General features: G+C 57.6%; 1 protein-coding gene across 9 annotated transcripts in view; it reads right to left on the minus strand.

Moving 5' to 3' along the window:
- ARAP1 (ArfGAP with RhoGAP domain, ankyrin repeat and PH domain 1) overlaps positions 1–11,739 on the minus strand; it is a 36,401-nt gene that overhangs the window by 15,184 nt on the left and 9,478 nt on the right. For 8 of the 9 annotated variants that reach the window (XM_030234002.2, XM_030234001.2, XM_030233994.2 and 5 more), the window contains 7 exons: positions 5,925–6,073; positions 4,342–4,409; positions 3,323–3,426; positions 2,603–2,773; positions 933–1,002; positions 541–661; positions 230–435 (listed from right to left, as the gene is read on the minus strand). In XM_030234002.2, the coding sequence (XP_030089862.2) occupies positions 230–435; positions 541–661; positions 933–1,002; positions 2,603–2,773; positions 3,323–3,426; positions 4,342–4,409; positions 5,925–6,073 (889 nt within the window). Of the gene's footprint in view, positions 1–229; positions 436–540; positions 662–932; positions 1,003–2,602; positions 2,774–3,322; positions 3,427–4,341; positions 4,410–5,924; positions 6,074–10,584; positions 10,695–11,739 lie in introns of those variants that run through there. The other variant, XM_030234003.2, reaches the window with a different exon arrangement.

Consider the following 11,739-nt stretch of genomic DNA (forward strand, 5'->3'; position numbering starts at 1 on the left):
AGTGGGTGTCATGCTCCTGTCAGATCCCAAGGCTCAGGGCCAGCAGAGAGGGAGGGCTCAGAAGGCAGCACCCTGTGGCTTCTGTGCTGTCCCTATTTGAGGGACAGTGGCAGGCCTGGGTGCCCTGGCTCACTGCTGCTCTGCTCAGGCTGGGGGTGCAAAGGGAAGGGGGGTCCCCTTGAAACGGCATCAGGGCCCCATAGTGCCACAGCCCCCTCCAGCAACCCACCTCCGCATTCTTGTAAAGGAACACTTTGTCCCCAGCCACCACCACAAAGAGCTTGTGCTTAAAGCCCCGCAGCTCCAGGAAGCCACTCTTATCAGCTAGCTCAGTGGCACTGTCAGTGGCTAAGGACATTGATGTCCTCACTGCAGTTTTGCTCTTCCGCTCCTCCGCAATCTGCTGCAGGGTCCGTATCCACTCATTGCGGTCTGCTGCGGGGCCAAAGGTGAAACAAGTCAGGATCAGCCTGAGCCCAGGAGCCATCCCTTGGTCTGGGAAGGGAGAGGAGCTGCGGAACAGGGGTCACTGTAACTCACCATCATTCTCAGCTCGGAACACAAAGTTGCGGTTGTTGGTGACAACCTCAAATTTCTGGTCCCCAACACTGGAGACGCGGGAGATGGAGGAGACAGGAATGAGCCGCTTGGAGTAGGTATCCTGGGTCAGGGAGGGGGAGACACGCTGCTCATGTCTGTGTCAAACGGGGCAGTTAGTGCCCCACGTTCCCAGTGCTCCAGCTCCAATGTCCAGGAGGCTCTGAGCCTCCCACGTCTCATCCCCAGCACCCAGCCATGGCTGCTCCCTGGGGTACTGACCCTTAGTACAGCCACGTCTCCAAGTTGGGATGCCCAGAGGGAGGTGGTCCTGCTGGGGCACCTCCCCTGCCACCTTCTCATCCCAAACCCCCAGATCCATCTTCTCCACCCACCTTTTCACTGTCAAAATAGCGGAGGTAGTCTGTGTCAAGCTTCACCCAGCGCTTCTGGTAGATGTAGGACCTGGGAGGGGACCGGAGGGGACCCATTGGAGGGGATGCCCTTGAACTCAGGATGATTCTGCTTGCGTGTTCACGCCCCAATTGCCAAAAGCCTGGGGCCACCTCGGCATTGATCCTGCTCTGTGTCCCCAGCTCTCGACGTCCCCAACCCCCCATAATATGCTGTGTCCTCAGCCTTCCATTCTGCCTTGTGTCCCAAACCCTTGGTCTGGTGCTATATCCCCAGTCCTCTATCCTGCACAGGGATAAGAGACCTGTCCCAGCCAGCCCTTGAAGTCCCCAGCCCTTGATCCTGTGCTCTCTCCCTGTGCCCTCATGTTGCTGTTGGGGACAGCATTGGGGACTTTATGCTTTCCTCCAGGCACCAATTTAAACAAGGAGCTGAGAAAAAGGGCTGCCCCTAACAGCTAGGCAGGATTCAATCCAAGAGACACATTCCAGGAGAGGTCAGTGGCACCAGAGCAGAGGGAGAAGCCATGCATCAGGATGGGGATACAGATGAGAGGCAGGACCCTCGAGGGGCTGGAAGACAGCCCACCAGAGACCCCTTTGCCCTCCCCAGCTGAGAATGCAGACCAACCATGCACCACAGGAAAAGGCAGAACACTTCTGCCCATAGCTTTAGCATTAGGGCTGCAGGAGGAGCCAAGCCCTTTCCAACACAGCTCCAGCAAGTCCCTGCCATGCAGCCCCCTACCAGCATTGAACATCCAGGTCCCCCCATGCTGGGGGGCTGGGGGCTGGTGTGGCAGCAGAGATACGGTTGCACGAGGGCTTGTTTACTCAGGAAAGGTTTGCTGGAGCAGGGGTTTCCCAGGGACCTTCCAGCTGCTCTCACTTCCCCAGCAGCACGGCTGCTCTGTTGCAAACAGCTGAGCTTCCTCCTCCTCCGTGGAACTGCTGCCTTGGGGCTTACTCAGAGCCCAGATTAAGTCGCATCTCCTCCTTGATTGTTGTCTCCCAGCTAGTTCAGGGGCTCTTTGAGTGGGCTCCCTGTGCACACTGTGCTGGTTGTGCTCACTGGGTTTACTAGACTTCCCGGGGATCACTGGCTCCCCATGAGTCCCTGGCTTGCTCACCCTGGAGCACAGAGACACAAGCCCAGCACTTCCCCTGTTTTACTGCTGCACCAGTCTGACTATCCACCATGAGCCCAGGATTTGGGGCTGCTATCCCATGGGATAGGGGCTATCACCACCTCCTCCTGCAGCAAACCCAGCAATCCCAAATGCACAGCTCAGCCCAGACATCCCACCTCATCCCTAACAGCTTCTCTTGTGGTCACCACTATTCCAGGGCTCCCCCAGAGGAAAAGCAGCTCTTTTCCCAGTGATGCAGGGTCTGAGAGAAGGTCGAGCTGCAGCCTCCCCTTCTCAGCAAAGTCAGTACAACAACCGGTGGCACCTGCTCTGAGAAAGGCTCTTTCACAAAAAATGGGTGTTTCTAGCCTAAATCACAGGTTAGAAGGGAGTGGAAGGAACCCCTAGCAATGGATTTTCACCAAAGCAAAAATACACCCTCATGAGCAGGAATGACAGGTGAGAAAAGGAGGGGACAATTACACTTCCATGTCACGTAGGGACCCCCAGTACATCACTCACCCCTGTGGCGGGTTCTTGTCCAGCCACCCTTCTCTGATGGTGGGTGACAGCAGGCTCGTGGCATTGGTGCCTTCCATGCTGTCACTAAGTGTGCCGGGGCTGCTGCTAGGGAAGGCGTCGGGTGCAGGTGGGTGCAGGCTGAGGTCCCTGTCACTCCAGCTGCTGCCACCACTGGAGATGAGGAGCCGAGGGAGGGGGTTAAGAGCTGGCAGGTCCCGGGAGGGGCTGAGGTTCCCCGGCATGCTTCAGCCTCCCTGTGACCTTCCCTGAGGCGCAGGCAATGCAGGCCAGCTGTATGCAAGCGGGGACACTGGGGACAGTCCCCTCGGTGGAGTCCTGGCATGTTCCCCAGTCCCAGGGACAGCCCAGGCCTGAGTCCCAGCTCTGGAAGGGGGGACAGGGGCACCCCCAAGTCTGCAGCCCCAACGCAGTGATGCACAGAGCTGCTGTCTGCTCACACACATTCACACATGCTCCCACGCACAGGTCCTGCATGTGCCCATCTGCGTGCACACTGTGGAGCTGCATATACACAAGAAGGCCTGACCTGCACACTCACCTGCCCTGCCATGCACAAGAGCTCTCTGCCTGTGCTCACACCCCCCATACAAAAACACCCCCTGGTGCACACACACATATCCCTTGCCTATACACACACACAGCACGCCAGCAGCATCACACACACGTGCCCTGCACACAGCGTGGCAGCCAAGCTCGTACCTGCCAGGGGATGCACTGGCGTGGTCCTCACCAAACTCATCTTCACTGAAGAGGCTGCTGAAACGCACAGACCGCGGTCGCCCCATCCTAGGCTCAGCATCCTCCTGCAGAGACACACACAAGTGACACCTGGGGTCTCCCTGGTGCCGCCACCGCACCGTGAGTGTGCAGGCTGGATGGAAGGAGAGGGGACACGATGCTATGTCACCAGCCCATCTGCAGCTCATTGGGTGCCCACAGTGCCAGGGTGCCCAGGAAGAGGTATGCTGAGGCTCACAGAGAGAGGAAAGTGTAGCCAAGGGAGGAGCTGAACACCAGGATGGTTATTTATAGCAGCTAAAATCATGAGAAATCTGGCATTGCTTCATGAGAAATCTGGCATTGCCTCCTTGGCCCTGGTGTTCCCAAGCCAAGGTAGATGGGGGCTTCAGGTGTTCAGGGAGCTCTGCAGCTTGTGGGACTCCTCAAATCCATCCGTTCCCACCCCAGAAAGTGAGGGAGACAGATGGAAATTCACAATCCAGGGACTACATTCAAGATGCAGTGCTGGAGATGTCTACTAGCACACACTGGGCATGTGAGTGTGGTATGCTGTGCAGCTGGGGGTGCTCCCCAGAGATCCCAGAGGACCCAGTGAGTGCTTCCTGGGGACACCTGAGTGAGACCTGGTGGGTGCTCCCCAGGGACCTCGAGTTCCAGCACCACTGAAAGACCTGATAGATACTTCCCAAGGACATTGAAAAAATGAGTTCCATCTCTGGAGTTCCAACCCCCATGGGAGACATAGTTTCCTGGAAACCCTGGGGTTCCAACCCCCATGGGAAACCCAGGGGATACTCCCTAGTGACCTATGGGAGATCCAGTGGGTGCTTAGTGAGGCAGAACCCCTCTCTTGCCACTGCCAACATGCTCCTCCAGCCCTAACTAGTATCTCTGGATCATCCCAAGGCTGGTACCTGTCCTTAGGGTCAGTCACCCTGCTAGCTCCTGCCCACCGCCAGCCCCATGGTGGGACCAACCTTGGCCATCTCCCCCGTCGGTCTGGCTAATTCCTCCTCCCACGCCGAGTCCTCGTAGTCTGAGTCATCTGACAAAGGAGAGGGAAGATACTGGGAATCAGCTGGGCTGGAGCAAAGGGTTCCAGTTCCCCCTGCTACCCTGCAGCCTGTGGGGAAGGTGATGCAGGCATGGCTGGCTTCCCTTTGCTTTGCCCTTGGCAAATAACCACCCCATTCCTGTGACAACAAAGGTTTTATCAAAGAGATTGGGGAAGAGCAGGGAAAGGGCAAAGTCCTGCTAGTGGCACTTCCCAGCACTGTCATGACATTCCTGGCCTCGCCAGAAGGGGACTTGGTGACACCAGCCCCAGCACCATGGCTCCATCCAGGCTTTTGTGTCTCTGCCTGGCAGCTTGGGCTGCTGGGGGTTCCCAGGGGATTTTTCCACAGCTCGATTGCCAGGGTGGATTCCCCTCCCTCCTCTCCCATTCCTTATCAGCTCCTGAGCTTGTGCACCGTGGAAATGAGATCCCAGACGATGATGGGAGCGAGAGATGGTTCCTCCTCACCCAGCACCCACATCAGTGGGAATTCTGGTCACGATTGTAACAGGGAACAAGTGGCCCCAGACAGCCTGGCCCTGGCAGACACCCACTCCCAAATCTCACTGAGAATCTGGATCAGATTCCTTCCAAAACCACAACCCAGATGATGGTGTTTGAGCCCTGGCAGCAGGCAAGGCTGCAGGTGGTTGAGGGGTGCAGGTAGATGCTCCCCTTGGCACCACAGAAACCCCCTGCAAACTCTGCATCCCAAACCCATCAGGGTGGGAGCAGCTTTCCTCCCTGCACCCCCCAACAGATAAGCTCTGTCCTGATAACCTGTCCATGGCTTCTCCCAGCTTCTGAAATACACCCCAGATCCCAGTTAAACCAGTGCTTCTTCCTGCAGGGCTGCTGGCCTTGAGAGGCACCCAGCACCCCACAAAACTCAGCTCTTCCTCTTCCTTCCAGCAGAGCTGTTCCAGCTGAAGTATAGTCCAACCAGGGCTGCACCCTGAGACCAAACCTTCACCTCTCCATGGGGGTCCCCACCTCAGCATTGCTCCCTGCAGTTGGCTGAGCCCCAGGGACACCCTGAGGATGGGGCTGGGGGATGCAAAAGCATCCTCAGACCCAGGAATCAGGGACATCTGCATTTTACCCCGCTAACAGGTTCACTTTTCCTCTGTGAGTGAGTATGGGTGCTTCCAGCATGCACAGAAACCTTTGCTCTGCCCTAGGAGAGGCTGCACCCAAACCCCCAGTCCACTTCTCGCATTCCCTGAAACTACCAACCCAGGTCTTACACCCCTTCCCTGAAGTCCCCAGCTCAGACCTCACATGCCCTAAATCCCCCAGCCCAGGTCTTGCACCCCTGACTCCCCCAGCCCAGAAGGCAAGAAAGGGGATAGAGAAGAAAGAGACCGCAGCAAGGACATAGGAACAAACTGCCAAGAAGGAAGGCACAGCACCCATGGGATGGATGCTGATGGACTGGCAGCCAGATATCCCAAGGCAAGATTTGTGACAGGGGAAGAGTGGAGAGGCCCCCCTTGTACTCACCAAACTCTGGCACGAAGGGAAGGGTGGCCTTGGAGGGCAGTGCAGGTGGTGTTGGTGCTGGCGCCTTGGAGCGAGGCGGGGGGAACGGGGAGGACAGGGTGACACTGGGTGCTCTCTCAGTGCTGGGCACCTCCTCCTTCACAGGGATGCTGTGGGAGAGAGGAGCAAGAGCTGCCTTATGCCAGCCCCTGCCTCACTTCCCAACCCTGATGCACCTGTGGGGCGGTCACAGAGGACCCCCAAAAGCGACCAAACCCCAGCAGACCCAGACCCACAAACCAATTCCTAAGACCCCATGGTAAAGCCTTTCCTGTGCTTGGGATATATGACTACTTTTCTAGCCTGGAAATGTTTTCCTGGCATCCAGCCTCACTCCCCTGTGTGTGCTTCATGGCTCAGGATCCTTATCTGACTCTGGGACACCTCAAGCCACCCACAGCCTTGAAGCCACATCGTAGAGCAGGTTGTTTTCTTTCCTCCAGTCTAAACACTGGCAGAGTTGCTTCCTTAGCTGGTTTGCAAGTGGCCACAGGGTTCCTTGAGCAGGATGGGGGTCCTAGGGGTGCTCTGTGCCACCAGCTTCCTTATAGTGGAGTGGACACTGGAGGTCCAGGGTGGCTGCTATAGCAGCAAGAAATCCTGGAAATGGAGCTTCTCCTGGGTCAGTGAGGAATGCCCCCAGCCCCAAAACCTTGACCAGTGGGGAGAGGGACCATGGGGACTGTCCTCCTCTCCACAGAGCCTGAGCAGCTGGGCTCAGCCACTCCTGTTCCTTGCTTCCTGCCTTCCTGAGACTGAAAGGTGACAGGCAATCCATAGAAACCTCTGGGGTAATGGTGTTTTCAAGGGCAGGAAATTAGGAGGTTTCTCCAGGGTATAAAAATACAAGGTACCTTTGAAGCATCCCTGAATCCAGGGAGAGGGCAGGGGCAGTGGGCATAATATCCAACCCAAGCCCCAGGTAGGTGAGCCGCAGGGGACCTGCATACTGGCACCATCCCCATCCTTGCCCAGCTATCTCCCACTGCAGCCACAAAAAGGAACAGCGGGTTAGACTGGATATTGGGAAGAAGTTCTTCCCTCTGAGGGTGGTGAGGCCCTGGCACAGGTTGCCCAGAGACGCTGTGACTGCCCCATGCCTGCAAATGTTCGGGTCCAGATGGGATGAGGCTTGGAGCAACCTGGTCTAGTGGGAGGTGTCCCTGCCCTTGGCAAGGGGGGATGGAACTAAACAAGCTTTAAGGTCCCATCCAATCCAACCCATTCTGTGATCCCATGATTCCATGGCCAAGGATGCCATCAGCATGCCATGGTTTCTGAGGATATGCCTCCCAGCACCATGGCTTGTGCACAAGAGCTTTCCCTTAGCTTGGGGTGAGCTGGAGAAGAAACTTCTCCCTGGCTGGAGCAGGAAGCAGGGGAGGACGGGAGTGCTGGCTCTCCCTGGGTCAGCCTGACCTCATTTCTCAGCAGCTATTTCCATGGGAACCAGCCACAACCATCCATACATTAGGGAATGCTGACAGGGAAGGAGGGGACCATGGGCAGGGGAATGTGGGCAGTGGAGCAGCACTGCTCCCAACACCACCAGGCAGGAGCTGCCAGAGCACCCAGGTGTGCAGAGACCCAGAGACATAGAGTTGACAGTGCACAAGCCACAGAGCCTCCAGCAAGAGCCTGGCTGGGGTCTGCATCTGTGCAGCCACCTAGGATGGTGTTTGCCCCCTGGGGTGTGGTTGGGGGGCTGCAACACAAGCCCTATGGCCAACAGTGAGGTGACAAGCCTCAGGCCAGGACAACCCCCATCTCCTGGATGGGAACTTCTCAGGAGAGTTTCTGGCTCAGGCCCAGTCCTGTGCAGCCCCCAGCCCCACCATCCCAGGGACTAGCAGGGTGGGCACCCACAGAGCTCAGGCACAAATAACACCCCAGTTTCCCAAAATACCCTCCCCACTGGTCTGCCTGCTCCACCTGTCATCATCTGCTGCTGTAGCATCCCTGTGCTTCATGTCCCCCCATGGCTCCCTGCAGTAGTGTGGGTGCCCTATCACCCCCTGCACTTCCTGGACCCCTATGCAGCCATGCCCAAAGGATGTCAGTCCTGCTCCGGGCAAGGTCTGCCTGGTGCCACCTCTGCCATTAGACAAGTGGCAAACCAGTGCCTTATGAGCTGTTCCTTATCTGAGCAGCACCTTAAATGCTACCCTTTATCCAGGCCTCTCTTCTAAGGGGGGCAGAGAGGGCTGCTCTCCCACAGCCACCACCCCAAAGCCAAAGCTCTGCCCAGGCCACCACCCCTGCCCAGCTCACTCAGCCCTCCGAAAAGGAGTCTTCGGTCATCACTTCCTTGAACATCGCTTTCTACAACCCCCTCCCCCCACCAGCTGCTCAGGGGGTTGCTCTAATCGCTAGACCATCTCCCAGGCATGGAGAGGGTGTGCCCCCCTCACTGACAGCCTCATCCCACAATCAGGATGCAGACATGCTCATGGGATCCTCTGTGGGGTGTCTAGGTCTGAGCCATCAGTGGCCAAAACTGGGAGGCTCACAGCCCCGCTGCCGGCACTGGGAGGGTGGCATGAAGTCCAGAACTGGTGAGAGAGAGCTCCCAGTGTGGAACACAATTGCTGCCATCAATCCGTGGGAGGTATCTCAGACATCCCACACCCAGCAGGGTTGGGATGATCCTGTCACCTCCTAGCACAGAAATGCTTGGGGTGGCCCAGGGTTTGGGGGATGGTGAGAACTCAGAGTTGAACATGGCCTGGAGGAAACCACAATATGGCCCTGCAAACAGCTAGGAGGAAGTGCCAGGGACCACGGCAGCAAGCCGGAAGTGAGGGGAGATGGGTGGATGGTGTCACCCCAGAAATGCCCAGGTCACTTGCTCTGCTCTCAAGCTGTTTGCATATACAGGGGTGCTCCAGCTCTTCCTCAGCCCTCATTCTCAGAGATCCCTCCCCTGTGGGCACTTCCACCTCTACAAGGGGTTATGGTGGGGTCTCATTCCCACCCAGAGACACGGCCAGACCAATGCAACTGCCTCACAGCCAATGGCAAAGAGCCCCAGTCCCAGCCTGGATGCAGTGAGCATCACCCTGATGTGGGCAAGTACCATCCAGACCTAGGCAAACATCATCCTGATGTGGGCATCAGCTCAGCATGGGCAAGGATCATCCAGACATGAGCGACCATCAGCTCCAACATGGGCAAGCATCCCCCACTATGGTTGGTCCTTAGGCAGCCCAGCAGTATCACCCCCAACCCCAGGCCTTTCATGTTCACTGGCTGCAGGCACCGAGGTCGGGTCCCCCCAGGGGGCAGGAGATGGGTTTGGGGCCAACAGCAGCACCCTAGGGCTGTGGAGCTCCCTCAGACCCAGCACAGGGCCCTTTGGCCAGTCACCCATCACTGCAGGGAGCCCTAGTGTGGATAGCTTCCCAAGCTCCCAGCAGATGCTGCCTCACACACAGAGCTGGGACCCAACACCCACCATAGGGTGATTCATACCCTCACCCCCCTGAATGCACCCCTTGTCCATGCTAGCTGTCCTGCACCACAGCACCTCCTCTACCCAGGGCATGGCCAGGCACCAGCACTGGGCAAAGAGCCATAGAACTATGGAATGGTTTGTTTGGGAAAAGACTTTAAAGCTTATCTCATGCCATGGGCAGGGACACCTAAAACCCCAGGTTACTCTAAGCCCCATCCAACCCAGCTTTGAACACTCCCAGGGATGAGGCAGCCCCAGCTTTACTGGGCAGCCTGTGCCAGGGCCTCAACACCCTCAGAGAGAAGAATTTCTTAGGAAATGATAGCTCTTTATTTTTAAAATGTTCTCAAAACAAGAACACACCTATAGTCAATATATTCCTGGTCATACAATTCAAGTGACTTTTGAAATCAGAGTTTTGGGGTTCAGCTGGTTAGTTTTGAACTCCTCAATATATCCACATAATATACATATATATAACATACATATGGGTGTGCACAGATATACTCCTGTATATATTCACTAGAGCATCAAGTTCTATGTGAGAAATATATACATACACACATCTATACACACACTCCCCCATTTTTGTCGCTACCAAGCACCCACACATACGTGTAATCTATGTTATAAGTGCATGATGGCACACCAGGTGCCAGGGCCCGGTGGCCACCCACCTGTCCCACACTGGCACAGCCCCCAGGGCTCTGCCACGGTGACACCCCAGAGTCCCCCAAGCCACGGGAGCACCCTTGCGTTTGGGGGGGGCTGTTCAGTCACCGCCGCCTGGCGAGCCCATAGGCCCGTCCCGTCCTGAGCCTCACGGTCCTGATGCGGCTCCCAAGGGAACCTTACGCACCCGCAGATCCCGCGGGGCGGCTCCAGGGGTGAATCCCAGCCCCCGAGGGCGCAGCCTTGGGGGTGCCGTGCCAGGATGGGCAGCTTCTGTTCCGCGGCAGGATGCCCTGGAGTCCCCGGGGCAGCAAGAACCGGGGGACCAGCAGTGCCTGTGGCACACAGGCCAGGGCAGGAAACACCCGGCACAGCGAGAGGCACACCCGATAGCGCCGGCAGCGCTAGATCCCATCCCAAAAATCCCTCCGCCCCGGGCCCCGCCGGCTGCTCCTGTGCGGCACGCCCGGCACCGTGCCAGCCGTGCTCCCCTACCTGGGCAGGTGACAGGAACCGCGGTGGGACCGATCGGCACCGCGGGGAGGGCTGGGGGAGGCCGGCTGGGAGCGGAGCTTCTCACCCCCCCACTTCCTGCACTGGCTGAAACAGCAAAACTTCCTGAGCTGGCCGAAGCAGAGGCATGGCTAACACCAAATCCTCAGTATGGCCAGAAAGAACCCACGGCACAGCCAGCACCAGAACGCTGGCACGGCTGGCATCCAACACCCAGCACAGACAGCACTAAACCCATGGCACAGCAGGCACCAAACCAGCATGGCAAGTACCAAACCGATGGCATGTCCAGCACCAAACCAGCACAGCTTGCACCAAAGTGGCAGCCATCAGCCCCATCGTACCTGGGCAGCTTTCTGGCCAGGCCAGGATGGAGACTGGTTCCAGGAGGATTTGGGTGACTATCTCGGTGCAAAAATGCAGTTCCTGGGGTGCCAGGATGGACACTGTTGATCTGAAGTCCAAGGAGTCCCAGGGACAGGTGCTGCCCACCCCACGGCACACCAGCCCCTCAAATCAGCTGCCTGAGCCCTCTTCTCAGCCCAGCATCCCAGTCCACTCCCTGCAGGTAGGGGTCTGAGCATGGGCAGAGGGATCACCTTTACCCAGCTTACCACAAAAAGCCCACTGGGATACAGGGATGGGAAACCCAGCTACCAGCCCTCCCATTCTCATCCTGATCACACACATCCAGCACCATCAGTCCAGCTGGATGATCCCATCCAGCGCCATCAGTCAGGACAAACCCAGCCTCACTCCCAGGACCCCCTCAGGGGACCAGCTAGACAACCCAGCTCCAGGAGCATATCCCTTAGAGTCTGTGGGTCCTGGGGAGGTTGCAGGGAAGGACTCCTAGGGCAGGGGGCCAAGTTTGGTGACATTCCCCCACCTCACCCTGGGAGGGTGCTGGCACCCAGGAGCTTGTCTGCCCCCTCCAAACTGCACTCCCAGTCCTCACCCCACATCTGCTTGTGCTCTGCAGGATTTGGGAGTGCGCTGAGTGGTTGGGACATCAAAGGAGGGGCTGCAAGTGCTGCTGTCCTGAAATTCCAGCCTGCTCCCATGTCATCTGGCCACAGCAGCTGGCAGCAGCTTTGCCCCATGCTCCCTGTGCGTGGCGGTTCACTGTCTTGCACC

Source organism: Serinus canaria, chromosome 1, assembly GCF_022539315.1.
Source record: "Serinus canaria isolate serCan28SL12 chromosome 1, serCan2020, whole genome shotgun sequence".
In the NCBI taxonomy this organism is placed as follows: domain Eukaryota; kingdom Metazoa; phylum Chordata; class Aves; order Passeriformes; family Fringillidae; genus Serinus; species Serinus canaria.